Genomic DNA, 16,820 nt, shown 5'->3' on the forward strand with positions numbered 1-16,820 from the left:
TACTTTCCTCTCCTTTCCCTTACGCAGAGAACATCACCACCCTGAAGCCAGAGACTAACCCTGAAGGACTCAGCAGGTGGGTGAGAGAAGGGCTGGACCCATGAAGGAGGAAGGTGGGCTCCTGGAGAAGGGATCTGTGGGGATTGGTGTGAGTGGGGCCACGGCTATGGAGGCTAGAGCTGAAGAGAGGGGCTAAAATGGAGGCAGGAGATGGTTGGCCACTAAGGAGGTGGAAGCCTGGAAGTGGGAGAGCTCCTACAGGGGCGAGGAGGCCCCAGGGCACTTTTGTGGAGGGTCACCAAAGCCAGCCAGAGCAGCTGGATGATCCTCATGTCTCTTGGTTGCTTCCTTCAGTCTAAGCACAGCAGCCACAGCCCTTTCTGGCTCCATTGCTGTGGTGGCCCTCATCTTGCTCCTGGTGGGTCTCTTGTCCATGACCCTGAAGAAATGGAGGCATGAGAGTGAGTTGAACAAGCTGGCCCTGGAACTGGGAATGAAGAGAGGAGAAACTGGGGGCAGAGACTGGGGTGTCTTCCCTACGGGCAGCCTTGTCGGAGTGGGGGCAGGTAGTGGGAGGGTAATATGAAGGAGATATGAAGAGGAGACCTCTTCTGTAGAGTTGTTGGGGACTCTGCACAGCAATAAGACTTACTCATCACGCAAGTTCTTCTTGCTGAAAGCGATATATAGTATAAGCCATCTGCATATATGCTTATGGTCTACATGCCTCAGCTAAAAGAAATATTGATGCCAAATAATCTCTTCTAAATCATAAACAAAATTATAAATTATAAAGTGTACTCATTTCTCCTGTGTCTTCCTGGGAATTTAACTTAGTCTCAGAGGCCCAATAGGCTGAGTGAGGTGGATTTTGCATTTTGAAGTTAAGCCCTAAATCCAGCAAACAACTGAGTAAAGATGGTTATTAACCCAACACAGACTGACTCTGAGTTTATCCATTTTTCTAGGACTATTTAAGAAACAACTGAGGCATCAGGCCAACTTTCCCCACAAGTCCTCGGTAAGGAGCTAGTCCAGTCGCACGTAGAGGGGGGCTCCTGGCCTCCTTGCTGCTTCCTACCTACCTAGACCCCACAGAGAGGGTGGTGGGATGAGGCAGGGGGCAGATCTGGAGGAAATGTTTCTGAAAACAGATCTAGGGCTTGTGCAGCAAGAACTCAGCATTCTACTTGCTGTCCTGTAGGGACAGCCTAGTGCCTGGTTTTGTCTTTGGGAGTCCCTGGCGCCCAGCGGTCTGCCTCTAACCAGGGTTCTGTCTCTAAAGGATCTTTCCCGCCATGCCGATGCCATATATTCCAACGTGATCAACCTGGCCCCCCAGAAGGAGGATGACTTTGCTGTCTATGCCAACATGCCCCCTTTTCATCACCCCAGGAGGACATCGCCAGACCAAGTGGAATATGCCTCCATTGAATTCCACTGATGGGAAGCCAACGAGATGCTCAGAGTGGGGGTCAGACCTGGCCCAGCTGGATCGTGGCATACCCTTTGCTTTAGATTTATGTGTGTGTTAAAAAAAATACATAGGCCAGGAGCAGTGGCTCACACTTGTATCCCTGGAGGCTAAGGCAGGCAGATCATGAGGTCAAGATATCGAGACCATCCTGGCCAACATGGTGAAACCCCATCTCTACTAAAGATACAAAAATTAGCCAGACGTGGTGGCACATGCCTGTAATCCCAGCTACTTGGGAGGCTGAGGCAGGAGAATCACTTGAACCCAGGGGGCGGAAGTTGCAGTGAGCCAAGATCACACCACTGCACTCCAGCCTGGCAACAGAGTAAGACTCCATCTCTAAAAAAAATACATAAATAAAATAAAACAAAAAACAAAAAACAAACAAAAAAACATAAAAACATATTCTGAGGGAGGTGGATGGCTGGACATTTCTTTTAATTTATTAGACTCAAAGTACAGTTCTAATAGGAAGGAGTGACATACAAGAGACACAGGACATGCTCATCCAGACCACCCCCAGCCCCAGAGGCACGGGGTGAGACAGACTGGCCAATAAGGGAACCCGCTGAGCTCCTGCCCCTCCTGGGGCAAAAGGGCTGAGGAGGGGGATTCAGACCATTTCAGGCCCAGCTGCTTTTGTCTCTCCAGTCTCGCCCTATCAGGAGTTAACACCCCGTGGGAGTCAACTTAGGAGTCATGCTCATGTCTGTGATCAAGTGCGTGGCTGACTGCCTGCTGTGTCTGCACAGTACAATTGCTGGACAATATGCCAGGTGTAGGGGAGGAGGCACAGCGGGGCTGCAGGTGCCTGGGAAGTGCTTCCTACTGAGGAAATGGTGAGCTCCCAGGAAGCATGGGGGCCGCCTGAGAAAGAGGGCAGGGAAGGAGTGCCAAGCGGGAAGTGGGCTGTGTGTCATCGCTGGCCAGAGACAGCTCCCGTGGGAACTGTGGTAGATGACTGGAACTTTACAATTGATTCACTCCTTCTTTTCATCATTCACAAATACTCATTAAGCACTTCCATGATCTAGGTCCTGGGAATATAGCAGTGAACCCAACAGACAAAGCCTTGTCCTCACAGAGCTTACCTTCTAGAATGAACAAAGAAACACACAAACACACAAAATGTCAGATGGTGGGATGTGCTATGGGGAAATAAAGCAAGCATTCTCTACCCTACACTTCCTTGTAAGAGGTGAGAGTGGGTTGCTAGTTTGTATCAGGTGTTCAGGGAAGGTCTCACTGACATCTGACCTAAAAAAAAGGTAAGAATGTGACACCTGATGATAAATAGGGAAAGAGTATTTCAGACAGGAGGAAAGGCAGTGCAAAGGCCCGGAGGTAGACGGGTACCTGGCATGGTCAAAGAAAAGCGAGGAGGTGAATGTGTCTGGAGTGGAGCTGGGGGATCGCAGGGGTCAGAGCAACGATGTGGAGGGAGTCAGGGTTCTTCACTATTAGGAGGGGGCTTGGAAAATGGAAAGTTTCCAGCATGGCTTGTGTTTTGAAAAGATTTTTCTGTATTGAGCCAGACTGTAGGGGCGAGAGCGGAAGTAGAGAAGGTAGTAATGCAGGAATGCCCAGTGGTTAAACCCTCAAAACAAAAGGACTTGCATGCTTCTCTGGAGACAGCTAGAAGGCAGGACGCCAGGCAGAAGAGAGAAATCCATATTGAGGTCAGTCTCTGGATGGCAGGGACCCCATAGACTGGACCAGTGGTGGCAGTGGGAAAGGTGCCTGGGGAGGCTGGTCAAAGATTAACAAGGCCAGAAGCCTTCTACCTTGAGTCTTGCTCTGGCAACCCCACCTCTTCTTTCATCTTCTTCCACCTAGGGAGAAGTCTAATGGGCTTGATAGTTAGAGGTGGTGAGAGGATAGGGACAGGCAAGTCCTGCCTGTGGGACAACAGGGATCCGGGACTCAACAAGTCTTAGGCCTCTCGCCAGGACCAGCATGTTGGGAACACGCCTCTACATCCACATGTGGTCTCAGAATGGGCAGCTGCTTGCCCTGTACCCTCAGCTTGGCCTGGTCTTGGTGATAGGGTGGGGAGCATGGGACATTGCACAGAAGGGGTGCAGAAGGCAGTGGGGACCCAACCATCGGTGTTTCGGTTTTTTAGTGGCCTGTATCTGCTTTAGCCAGGACTGGGCTAGGCCTCAGGACCAAAGGGACCAAAAAGAAGAACCACCGTTTAGACTGCCACGACACACAGGGCCCTGGAAGACTGCTGGCTGGATATGTTCAGCACCTTTGGTCCCTCCAGGGATTTCTGAAGATTCTCATTCAAATCAGTACCTGAGTTTGGGAATCAGTGACTGGAGACAGTGTTTCCCAGCATATTCCATGGAGAATCCATCCAGAGCCCTGGTCTTTAGAGGCATATGCCTCTGGTTCTACCACTCTCTACAATCTTGTTGCTCTTATCTGCAAATCTCTTATCTGCTAACTAGATATTCCCCTAATTTATAGGGGTGTCTACTTAAAATTATTGATATCTGTAAATTTTAAAAAAGGAGAACTTTCTTTCTTGTAAAGGGTTACAACCTGGGCCGGGCTCAGTGGCTCATGCCTGTAATCCCAGCATTTTGGGAGGCCGAGGTGGACGGATCACTTGAGGCCAGGAGTTTGCGACCAGCCTGACCAACATGATGAAACCCTGTCTCTACTAAAAATACAAAACTAAGCCGGGCATGGTGACATGCTCCTGTAACCCCAGCTACTTGGGAGGCTGAGAAAGGGGAATCGCTTGAACCTGGGAGGTCAAGGTTACAGTGAGCCAAGATTGCACCACTGCACTCCAGCCTGGGCAACAAGAGCCAGACTCTATCTCAAAAAAAAAGGGTTACAACCTGCAGACAGGGAAGTGAAGCCTCTGGCTGAAACTGAAAGCAGACACTTCAGAGACAGAAGGAAGAGGCTGAGATTTATGCCTAGTGAGATTGGCTGTACATACATATTCAGTAGGTTATAGGACAATCTTATAAATATTTATGAGGGGTCCTAATGCATGTGTAGTGGATAAACATATATGTTACATAGGACCCATGTTTGTAGAGACAGTGTTAAAATACAGTAAATTTAGGCACTGTATGTCAAAAGGTGAAACATAAGGCACAAAGCCATTTTGCGCTTAATCTCTGTAAACCAGTCAGAGCCCGTCAGTGGTTGGTGGTCAGTTATCAGGACAGGATGGAATTCTTTGTCAGGCCGCTCAGTTTTCATGGTGAACCTGTGATAAGGGAGTGGAGTCTGGCCATGGTGTCAGGTGATCTGCTGAAGTCCATGGAAGGATCTTCCAGTCTTTGTTTTTCAGGTGTTGGTTTCTGTTTATCTCTTAGAAAGCCTGGTAACAACAAAAAGAGGGGGTACTGGCTGGGCGCGGTGGCTCAAGCCTGTAATCCCAGCACTTTGGGAGGCTGAGACGGGCGGATCACGAGGTCAGGAGATCGAGACCATCCTGGCCAACACGGTGAAACCCCGTCCCTACTAAAAAATACAAAAAACTAGCCGGGCAAGGTGGTGGGCGCCTGTACTCCCAGCTACTCGGGAGGCTGAGGCAGGAGAATGGCATAAGCCTGCAAGGCGGAGGGAGCTTGCAGTGAGCCGAGATCCGGCTACTGCACTCCAGCCTGGGCGACAGAGCAAGACTCCGTCTCAAAAAAAAAAAAAAAAAAAAAAAAGAGGGGGTACTGAGGCTTGTCTAACCTCCTATCTCATCAAAGCCAGGGAAACTTAAAGTTTTTCTGGGGAATCTGGGCCAAGAGGGATCCATTCAGTCTGTCAGAGGCATCAGATTTTATTCTGGTTCCACAGGGGACTCTAGAACATGATTCCTGGTCTCTCCACCCTAATCCTGTCTTCATCCAAGGAGATTTTAGTGGCAATGTAGATAGTTCTTTCTAGCTCTGAGCTCAAAGTTTCCCAAAGCGTATTTTTCTAGTTATGAGAGACGTTATGAGAGATATTAATGGGGGTAGGGATAGAGAGATTAAATGAGACCTATGATCAAATGAGTTTGGGAAATGATGAATAAGCAAAGGATAATGTAGAAGAAGAAATTTTCATTTAAAACCAAAGCTGATGATGTGGATTCCTAATAAGATAAGTGAGCAGCAACCTGGAGGGGGCCTCAGGTGGGGAGAGCAATTGTTCTGCCGGACAGCTAATCACTGACAACCCACTGGCACGACATCCTGTTCCCAAATACCTCGCGCTACACATAGCCCCAACAGCACGACCTCATTCTGCACATAGCCCCTCCAGTACAACCCTAGAAAACCTCCCTCCAGTCCCTGCCTCTTTGCGGACAGCCCCTTCTCTGCTGTGCTGCCCATTGCCTCCTTGCAACATATTCTCCCTGTAATGAGCTTGCTTTCTTTAACTCACTACTGTCTTGGTAAATTCTTTTACCATCTGTGACGCCACCCCCAGCCAGTTGCACCTGCAACAGATGACAGCTACTTTTGTCTTCTAAGGAGGGTGGAATGGTTCACATCGATAAGAAAATACGTACTCCGTGGTTCCATTCCACTTACGGGGACTGGAGACGGGAGGAGAAGGTAGAAAGGAAACTAACATTTCTGTGCTTCTGCACCTTTTCTGTGTTGATAACCTGCAAGTGCAGGGCAGACAGCCCATGTGACCTGATTGCTTAGGACTTTTCTGCTGTACATCTGTCGGCCAGCGAAGTTATTACTAGGCCCACTTTCACTCTCAAAAGTGTCATAGTTTGGACGACGAATTATATGGCTACCTGTTAACAAGGCTTTGAAAATGTAAAAGTAGCTTCAAGACCAAATACGGAGAGGAAAACAAAGTTGTTTTGTACAATAAAGTGAGAAGAGTTGAGTTGGGGTGAGGTGGAGGGGGTGAGGGAAATAAAAGGAAAGTTTTGAGGGGGAAAAGGGGCTAAAATCATGGCGATGTAAAAGGCTTTCACCACCACAAACCTTAGTAAAGCCACTGAACACAGACATGCCTTATAGGGTATTTTGGGGAAAGGAAATTCATGAAGAGGGGACTGAAATCCACAACTCTATCAGCATAGAGCAGAAATAAGGCAGAAGTGGCAAGAGGTGCACTATGAATGAGCTGGAGAATTTAAGGGGAAGCTGAACTCAGAGTCGAAGTGACCTTGAGAAGATACACCCTCTGGAAATTCTCAGAATCTCAGGGTGGGTCCCAGAGTATCTAAAGACGCCACAGTTCAAGGGAGTGAGCCAATTATATGTAAACCTTAATGGATAGGTTGACCTCGGCATAAAACTTGGTGGAAATTTTAAACAGGTTTCTTTATTTCAGCACTTCTCAAAGCGTTCATTGTATGAGGTACTTTGTGAATGTCCATATAGTATTTTTCGAATTCCCTTTTATTTCCCCAGGGGGCATCCCATAGGACAAGAAGTATTCTTTGTGACACCCCTGTGGGAAGAACTGGTTTAAAGGGGTACCTGTCTGGGCAACACTGTCCCATGGGGGCCCCCATGACCAAACTAACTCTGCTTCTATCCAGAAAGGGTGCAGAGCAGCCACTAGACTTTTATGTGGCAAATAGGATGGTTATGCCCAGCCTGAAGCCAGGATGCGCTTTCTGACTGCCTTGATTTGTGTTCAACAGCTCTAAATGCTTAATGAGGTAGCAAGACATGTCTCTCTTGGGCAGTACTTCCCACCTGGGGGTAAGTTTGCCACCCTTACCCCCATCCCAGTGAATATTTGCAATTCCTAAAGGTGTGTTTTGATTGTCACACCTGGGTGGGGAAAATGCTACTGGCATCTAATGCATAGAGGGCAGTAATGCTGCTAAATATCTTTCAACGCACAGGACAGAGCCCCACAAAAAAGCGTTATCCAGCCCCAAATGTCCATCACACTGCTGCTGAGAAAACCTACTGCAGGATCTTCCTGGGCTTCACAGGTAAGCTTGCCTTTATTCTGGCTTCTGTAGATATCTAAAATAAAGATACTGCCCAGGCCCTCAATGTCCCAAGCCAGGGCTCAAGGCAATTCCAATAACAGTAGAATGAACACTAAACATTGATTTCAAAATCTCAGCAACTAGAAGAGTGACCAACCCTCCTGGCTGACCTGGGACCATCCTAGTTTTAGCATTGAAAGTTTCAGGTTCCAGGAAAGCCCTCAGGCCTGGGCTGCTGGTCACCCTAGCAGCTGAGGGACTCTTCACTACAGAATTAGTCTCTATGGGTTTTGGGCAAGCAACTGCCCTTCTCAGTTAGGATGGGGGAATTCTGGACATTTCCAGCTAAAGCCAGGGGGTCAGGGGAATGATAAACTTCTCGGTCTTAAGCATTGAGAGAAATTCTACCAGCTCACCCTCAGTAGAAGGGTCCATACCCCTGCCCGTCACCCACCTGGCAGGGAGAACTGCCTTTCTCTCCTGCCATCCCCCTATATACACGCTTCTCTCAGAGGAGCTGCTGAGTGCATTTTGCAGAATGAGAAACCAGGTGCTGCTTTTCCAGAAGATTCTCAGGAAATTCTGTTCAGTAGGCAGAAGCACTGCTAGACATTTGGCTACGTGACTGTTGTTATCTCTCCTGGGAAAGCATAATTCTGGAAAGCTCTGAACATCCCCAAAGAAAAAAAAATACATCTATGTTTTAACAAAGGCAGGGACTTGGAACATGAAATGCTTTGCACAGTCCTGAGAGAAATCACCCATATATCTGGAAATGAGGCTCGCTTGCTCTCTTAATGTTTCTACTGTACTGGGGAATAGGAGAAGCCAGCTTCTCGTGTCCACTGAGGAGGAGTATTTTATCACTGAAATTTAGAATTGCTGGTGCCTGGTGATCATAAAAAGCAGACTGCCTTTAGTTGATTTTATTATTTTTAAATCCTCCATAGACAATGCACCCCTTGAATGCCAGATTGCCCTCCCCACCACTGGTTCACCCCTGTCCTATCAGCCATCAGTCTTGGCCCAACTGTGTACCACACTTGGCAAGGTAACTAATTTCTGTGAGTCCAGGCTTTCTCACCTGTAAAATGGAAATAATAATGACATTGATAGGTACTGGCTGATTTTATTAGTCAGGGTTCTTTAGAGGGACAGAACTAATAAGATAGACGTATATATAAAGGGGAGTTTATTAAGGAGTATTGGCTCACACCATCACAAGGTGAAGTTTCACTATGGAACAAGGAAGTCAGTCGGAGCCCCAAAACCTCATAAGCAGGGAAGCTGACAGTGCAGCCTTCAGTCTGTGGTTGAAGGTCCGAGAGCCCCTGGCACACCACTGGTACAAGTCCAAGAGTCCAAAAGTTGAAGAACTTGGAGTCTGATACTCAAGGGCAGGAAGAATCCAGCACCAGAGAAAGATGAAGGATGGAAGACTCAGGACAGTCTAGTCCTTCACGGTTCCTCTGCCTGCTTTTATCCTAGCCACGCTGGCAGCAGATTAGCTGGTGTCTACTCAGATTGAGGGTGAGTCTGCCTCTCCCAGTCCACTGGCTCAAATGTTAATCTCCTTTGGCAACATCCTCACAGACATACCCAGGAAAAATACTTTGTGTCCTTCAATCCAATCAAGTTGATGCTCAATATTAGCCACCATACTGATGATATTATATGATAATATTCTGTAAACTATAAGATGCTGTCAAACATGCCAAAAAAAAAAAAAAAAAAAGGAAAAAAAAAAGGCGTTGAGCAGTGAGTCACATTTGTCATCCCAACGCTTTGGAAGGACAAGGTGAGAGGATCACTTAAGGCCAGGAGTTCAAGACCAGTCTGGGCAACATGGCGAGACCACGTCTCTACAAAAAAATAATAAGTAGGCAGGCCTGGTGGTGCATGCCTGTGGTCCTAGCTACTAGGGAAGCTGAGGCAGGAGGATCCCTTGAGCCCAGGAGGCCGAGACTGCAGTGAGCTATGATCATGCCACTGCGCTCCAGCCTCGGGAGCAAAGTGAGATGCCCCCTGACCACCAACTCAAAAAAAAAAAAAAAAAGAAAAGAAAAGAAAAAGTAAAAAGTGTAAAAAATGAACAACTTATTAAATTGATTATAACTGCTTATGTTATAAAGGATTATTTCCCATTGGTCAATTGAACTAAATCAGTTGCCATTTTGCCATCATTAGATGGAAGAAGCCATTATGAGTTAATACCTTTTTCTTTTTTTAGAACCTGTCTCAGGTACCATTTAGCAACAGATCCTCATAAACAGGAACTCAACAAATAAATATTTCATGCTGTCCCTAATTTTTCATTTCCTTAAGGAGCTGATGATCTAGGTGGGAATTTAAAACTGGCACAAAACAGTGGAAGAAAATCTAGCCCAGAAGGAGGAAAGGACAAATTCAATGTACAAAGGTCCAAACATACAAAACTGATGAATGTAGAAACATGGACCATATTCCAAGAAGAGTTTTGTTTTTACAAGAGAATGGGCCAGGCGCAGTGGCTCACGCCTCTAATCCCAGCACTTTGGGAGGCTGAGGCTACCTGATCACAAGATCAGGAGATCGAGAGCATCCTGGCTAACACGGTGAAACCCTATCTCTACTAAAAATACAAAAAATTAGCCAGACGTGGTAGTAAGAGCCTGTAATCTCAGCTACTAGGGAGGCTGAAGCAGGAGAATAGCTTGAACCCGGGAGGCAGAGGTTGCAGTGAGCCAAGATCACGCCACTGCACTCCAGCCTGGGCAACACAGTGGGACTCCGTCTCAAAAACAAAACAAAACAAAAAACCAGGATGTATTTCAGGTTTGTAAAAATACCATACTCCCCTAATATACTCTGAAAATATGTTTCTGGGCATAGATATTAAAAAGTCAATTTACTGAATTTCAACATGTCCCCTGGAAACACCACAACTGGAGGTGGTCTTGACTGCCCAAGGAAAGTAGGGTGACAACCAGAAGCCCTAACATTTCATGAATGCTCCTCATGGCTCAGCATCTGTATTCAGCATTTGTATACACCCACAGCATTCCTCCTGTGTCTTTTTTTTTTTTTTTTTTTTTTTTGGTGGCAGGGTCTCGCTTTGTCACCCAGGCTGGAGTACAGTGGTGTGATCACAGCTCACGGCAACCTCAACCTTCTGGGCTCAAGCAATCCCTCCCACCATGCCTCAACCCCCCAAGTAGCTGGGGCTATAAGCGTGCTCTACCATGGGCAGCTAATTTTTGTATTTTTGGTAGAGAGAGGGTTTCGCCATATTCCCCAGGCTGGTCACAAACTCCTGGATTCAAGCAATCCACCTGCCTTAGCCTCCCAAAGTGCTGAGATTACAGACATGAGCCACCATGCCTGGCTCCTCCTGTGTCTTTACCAGGCCTTTAGGATCTCCTTGTCAGGCTCCACCTGTCTCTCTGATGTGGGAGCACCTCAGGGGTCTATCCTGGCCCTTTGCCCTCTCACTCTACCCCCAAGGCTTCAAATGCCATCTGCTTGCTGATGCCACTAAAATCTACATTGCCAGCAGCAGACTGGTGCATACATCTGTTTCCTGGACCTCATATTTTGGGCATATCATAGCAACAATCATGATGATGATTATAAAGATTTGTATAGTCTTTAAGTGGGCCGGATACATTGAAAGCATTTCACATATATTAACTCACAATTCTCATGACAGCACTTCAGAAAGCTATTATTGTTATTATTGTTATTATTATCATCTCTAAAAAGTAGAGTCACAGACAGCTTAGGTAACTTCTCCAAGATCACACAGCCAGAGCCTGTTGGGCTTCGGAGTATGAGTTTTTGTCACTATGCATACTGGGCCCCGTGTTCTCAAACTCAACACATCTGAAATGAAAGTATCCCACTGCTCCTCCATGAATCCCTGTCTCGCCGCCACCCACCCACTTGCCCAAGCTGGAAATCTATGAGTCGCCCTGGGATTCTCTCCCTGCCATCTCCATTCAAAGAAGTTCAATCACCAAATTCTATCGTTTCTACCACCTACATATTTAAAACATCTGTTTAACAGCCTGTTTATCTCCTCCACATTGCAACCAGAGGGTTCCTCTAAAAAGAACTTGATCTTGCCTCCTTTTGACTGACCAACTAGCTACCATTGTCTGTTGGTTAAATCCAAACTCCTTAACACAGCCTACAAGGGCCTCCGTAGTCCGGCCCATTCCCACCTCTGCAGCTGTGTCATTCCTCACTGCCTCTTACCCGCTCCCTTCTATCTTGGCTGGCTCTCAGTTTTTCAAATGCACTGGGCACTTTCTCTCTCATGGGACTTTATGCCCTTTCCTCTGCCCAGAATCCTCCCTCCACTCCCTAGATCAGAGCTGGGACCTTCTCTGACCAAAGACTGTGATGGGACCCTCTGCTGTATGTTCCTTGTCTCCTTTTAACTTTCCCTAATACAAAATTCATCACACTTCAGTGCAATTTTTTATCTAAAGTCTATGTTTCCAGTTGCCTGAGGATGGGGACAGTGTCTATCTTCTTCAACTCTGTATCCCAAGTGCTTAGCACAGAGCCACATGTATAATGAACTATCAAGAAATATCTGTGGAATGAATGAATGAATGAATGAACGTCAGAGTCACTTGGAGGGATGGCATACTGGCCATAGTAGCAAAGCAAATGTTTTATATGATTCTTTTTAATATCAGCCTTATGAGATAGAATTCACATACCATACAATTCACCAATTAAAAGTGCACAATTCCATGGTTTTTAGTGTATTCACAGAGTTATGCAACTACCCATTATTGTACGCCACAATCAATTTCAGGCCATTTCCATCACTTCCAAAGGAAACCCTGCACTCAGGAGTCATCCCCCATTTCCTTTATATTATTACAGGTTGGGTATCTCTACTCTGAAAATCTGAAATCTGAAATGTTCCAAAAGCTGGAACTTTTTGAGTGCCAACATGATGCCGTAAGCAGAAAACTTCGATTCGACCTCATGTGACAGGTCTCAGTCAAAATGTAGGCACAGAACATACAGTTTATTCAACATTCCCAAAGGAAAAAGACCTTCTCAGCTCCCTCAGCGGTGATGTATTTTTTCTGCACGTGCCCAGGTTCCCTTCACACAGGCACACCCACAAAGGGTAATAACAGGGTCAGATATGCCAACAGCCTGTTCCCACAATGCCCTATGGGGGGCCAAAATTGTGTGCATTACTCACTGTGTGTGTTTTTTTTTTTTTTTTTTTTTTGCTCATTCTCTGCCTGTGGTGTAAACATATTGTTGAAAATGTCCAGAAGGCCTGCAGATGTCTCTACGGGTAACAGTGATAAGAAAAAGAGGAAGCATTCATGCTTATCTATAGCACAGAACATCAAGCTTCTGGAGGAACCGGACAGCAGTGTAAGTGTGTAGCGTCTTGCTGGAGAGTATGGTGTTGGAATGGCCAACATATATGACATGAAGAAACAAGAATAAACTGTTAGAGTCCTGTGCTGAAAGTGATGAACAGAAGTTAATGAAAAACAGAAAAACACTGCATAAAGCTAAAAATGAAGACCTCAATTGTGTATGAAAAGAGTGAATCATCAGCAGTGGACATATGCCATTAATGGTATGCTGACCATGAAACAAGCACAGATCTATTGTGATGGACTGAAAATTGAAGAGACCTGTGAAAATTCAACAGGCTGTGGCAGAAATTTAAGTAAAGATACAGCATTAATTTTTTAAACAATTGTGGTGACAAAGCATCTGTTGGTTATAAAGCAGCAGAGAAATTCATTGATGAGTTTGCCAAGGTCATGGCTGATGAAATCTGATGCCAGAACAAGTCTTTGTTTTGTTTTGTTTTTTGAGACAGAGTCTCGCTCTGTCGCCTAGGCGGGAGATCTCTGCTCACTGCAACCTCCACCTTCTGGGTTCAAGCAATTCTCCTGCCTCAGCCTCCCAGTAGCTGGGATTACAGGTGCCCACCACTACGCCTGGCTAACATTTTTGTACTTTTAGTAGAGACAGGGTTTCACCATGTTGGCCAGGCTGGTTTTGAACTCCTGACCTCAAGTGATCCACCCGCCTCGGCCTCCCAAAGTGCTAGGATTACAGGCATGAGCCACCGTGCACGGCCAGAACAAGTCTTTAATGCTGACAAAACATCACTGTCTTGGCATTATTGCCCCAGAAAGACACTGACTACAGCTGATGAGACAGTATTTATAGGAATTAAGGATCCAAGGAGAGGATAACTGTGCTTAGATGTGCTAATGCAACAGGCGTGCATAAGTGTACACTTGCTGCGAGAGGCAAAAGCTTGTTGTTTTCTGTAAGTGAATTTCTTACCAGTCCATTATTATGCTAACAGAAAAACATGGATCACAAGGGAGTCTTTTTTTTTTTTTTTAAATGAGACAGGATTTTGCTCTGTCACCCAGGTTGGAGTGCTGTGGCATGATCACAGCTCACTGCAGCCTCGAACTCCTGGGGTCAAGCCATCCTCTCGCCTCAGCTTCCCAAGTAGTTAGGACTACAGGCATACACAGGCATATGCCACCACCCTCGGCTAATTTTTGTATGTTTTTGTAAAGATGGGGTTTTGCCATGTTGCCCAGGTTGGTCTCAAACTCCTGGGCTCAAGTGATCCACCCTCCTTGATCTCCCAAAGTGCTGGGATTACAAGCATGAGCCACTGCACCCAGCCCAGGGACATCTTTTATGCTTGGTTTCATAAACCTTTTGTACCAGAGGTTCACGCCAACTGCAGGGAAGTTGGACTGGATGACAACTGCAAGATTTTGTTATTCTTCGACAACTGTTCTGCTCGTCTTCCAGCTGAAATTCTCATCAAAAATGTTTATGCCATGTACTTCCCCCAAATGTGACTTCATTAATTCAGCCATGTGACCAGCATATCCTTAGACCAGGAAAGAATAAATATAAAAACATTTTTCTTGAACAGCATCCTGGAAGCAGTGAACAGAGGTGTGGGTGTGGAAGGTTTTCAAAAGAAATTTAGCTGAAGGATGGCTTATATGGACTACGTTTTTCTTACACCTCATTATAAGAATTTTTTATTAGATCATTTCCAGCATCCTTTCTGCTCTAAAATCTCATGGTTTTGTGTATTACATGTCATCCACAATTCTGCTTTAAATAGCAAAGTCAGAATTATTGAAGTCTGTGTCTTATTCTCTGTATCCCCACGAGCTGGGATTGTGCCTGTACCAAGCATGTGCTCGATACATGTTTGTGGCATGGATAAATGAGTGAATTAAGGTGCTGTGTTACATATGCATGGTGTATACATGCATCATGTCCAGTCCCTACTACATGCAAACATTTGCCGATGATGAGAAGAGGTTGTTGCCAGGGCTTGGAAAACAACGACACAAAAACACAACTGTGCGTGCCTGGCATGAACTCTGGTCTGCAACTATGTTCAGTGAGGATGATGAACAGGTGATGACTTGGAAGGATTCCTCATGTCAAATGAAAAAAAAAAAGATGTCTAAGCTCTTTACATATGCAAAATATATACCTTCAGAGTCTGTAAGTAAGCAGGAAGAAGTGTATGTCAAAGAACTTTTTAACATTCATGGGTCTACGGTTGTTCATTCATTGACCAATGGTGAAATAGCTGAAATGGTTCTGATTCAAGGTGATTGTGATAATAGTGACCATCAAGTGACATTAATACTGCAGAAAAAGTGCCTATAAAGAACACGGTGAGGCTGGGTGCAGTGGCTCACATCTGTAATCCCAGAACTTTGGGATGGGAAGGAGGGAGGATGGCTTGAGGGTAGGAGGTCGAGACCAGCTTGGTTAACATAGTGAGACCCTGTCTCTACAAAAAAATTCAGAAGTTATCAGGGCATGGTGGTGAGTGCCTGTAGGCCTAGCCACATGAGGCAGGAAGATTGCTTGAGCCTGGGAACTTGAGGCTACAACATCGTAAGTGGAGACTGAAAGCCTGGGGATGCTTGTTGCTGCTGTTGTCTAACAGCTGGTACACGTATTATAGGGATGCTACGTAGTTGCTTAGTTACCCTGAACACATTGTTTTTTCACTGTATTAAGGGCACATTATATTTTTTTCTGTTAAGTACTTATGTGTGAATAAGTGGAAGAAAATCATTGCTTATCAGTAGCAAGTAAATTCAGAGCCATGATTGATGGTGATGCCAAATAGCCAGATTGGTCACATGGGTGCCGAGATAGTGACACCTTTGCTTTCTGAGGTTTTGCTGTACACAGACTTTGTTTCATGCACAAAATTGTTCAAAATATTACATAAAATTACCTCCAGGCTATGTATATAAGGTGCATAAGAAACGTAAGTGAATTTCCTGTTTAGGCTTGGGTTCCATCCCCAAGATATCTCATTATGTATATGAAAATATTCCAAAATTCAACCCTCCCCCGCCAACCAAATCTGAAATATTTCTGGTCATAAGCATCTTGGGTAAGGGATAGTTAACCCATATTTAAAGTTACGTAACAGGCTGGGTGCAGTGGCTCATGTCTGTAATCCCAGCATTTTGGCAGGCCGAGACAGGAGGATCCCTTGAACCTAGGACTTTGAGACCAGCTTACGCAACATAGTGAGACCCTGTAGCTACAAAATATTTTAAAAATGTTTTTAAACATTAAAAATTAGCCAAGCTTGGTGGCTTGGGCCTATAGTCCCAGCTACTCAGGAGGCTGAGACAGGAGGATGGCTTGAGCCCAGGAGGTTGAAGCTGCAGTGAGCCATGATCATGCAACTGCACTCCAGTCTGGGCAACAGAGTGAGACCCTGTCTCCAAAAAAAATAAAAAATAAAATAAAGTTATATAACGAAGCCTGATATTTGTAGTGTTTTCTAGTTAACAGAGTACTTCATATGAGTTCTTTGAATCTTAACTCTGTAAGGTGGACATTTTAATGCACCTGTCATTAGGGTTAAACTTCAGTGTATAGAGTGAGGCCTTCAATCAATGAAAAGTTTATTCTGAAAGGCAGGGGAAGGGTGGTAGAGGTGCCTGGGGGGCAGGAAGCGACTGTCTATAGAATGCTGTCCTAAAGACACACACGAAGCCATGTCATCATTCTGTCTAGACCTGCTGGACTGCACCCTAAGCCATGACATGTTGACTGTGCAAAAAGCCAAATAGCTGGGGGGATGCAGAAGGTAGACAAATATTGCATAAAGCAAATGGCTTTTGAAGTAATAATAACAATAATAAATGATCTGAATTCAAATCCTGATTCTGCTACTTGCACAACTCTGTGACATTGAGCAAGTTAACCTCCCCAGTCTTGAGTTTCTTCATCTTAAAATAGTGTTCATGATATATTCCTTGTGAGGTTGTTCTGAGGATTAAAGAAGTATATATAGAGCAGCTGATATAGTGGCTGGTGCTGAAAAATAGTAAAATATTTTATTGCAAATAATAG

The 16,820-nt window shown here is 45.4% G+C and overlaps 1 protein-coding gene and 1 long non-coding RNA gene across 3 annotated transcripts in view; both read left to right on the forward strand.

Annotated features, from left to right (window-relative positions):
- RHEX (regulator of hemoglobinization and erythroid cell expansion) overlaps positions 1-16,820 on the forward strand; it is a 64,735-nt gene that overhangs the window by 19,884 nt on the left and 28,031 nt on the right. The window contains exons 3-6 of one of the 2 annotated variants that reach the window (XM_078004697.1): positions 28-76; positions 355-461; positions 969-1,021; positions 1,286-2,203. The exons of the other annotated variant lie outside the window; for it this stretch is intronic. Coding sequence (XP_077860823.1) covers positions 28-76; positions 355-461; positions 969-1,021; positions 1,286-1,444 — 368 coding nt within the window. The 3' untranslated portion in view covers positions 1,445-2,203. Of the gene's footprint in view, positions 1-27; positions 77-354; positions 462-968; positions 1,022-1,285; positions 2,204-16,820 lie in introns of those variants that run through there. 2 annotated transcript variants of the gene reach the window in all.
- LOC144341419 (uncharacterized) lies at positions 6,528-14,934 on the forward strand. Its single transcript, XR_013418339.1, has 4 exons — positions 6,528-6,657; positions 7,101-7,161; positions 7,308-7,400; positions 12,686-14,934. It is a non-coding gene; the product is annotated as an uncharacterized LOC144341419 (long non-coding RNA).

Source organism: Macaca mulatta, chromosome 1 (genome assembly GCF_049350105.2).
Source record: "Macaca mulatta isolate MMU2019108-1 chromosome 1, T2T-MMU8v2.0, whole genome shotgun sequence".
Lineage (NCBI taxonomy): Eukaryota > Metazoa > Chordata > Mammalia > Primates > Cercopithecidae > Macaca > Macaca mulatta.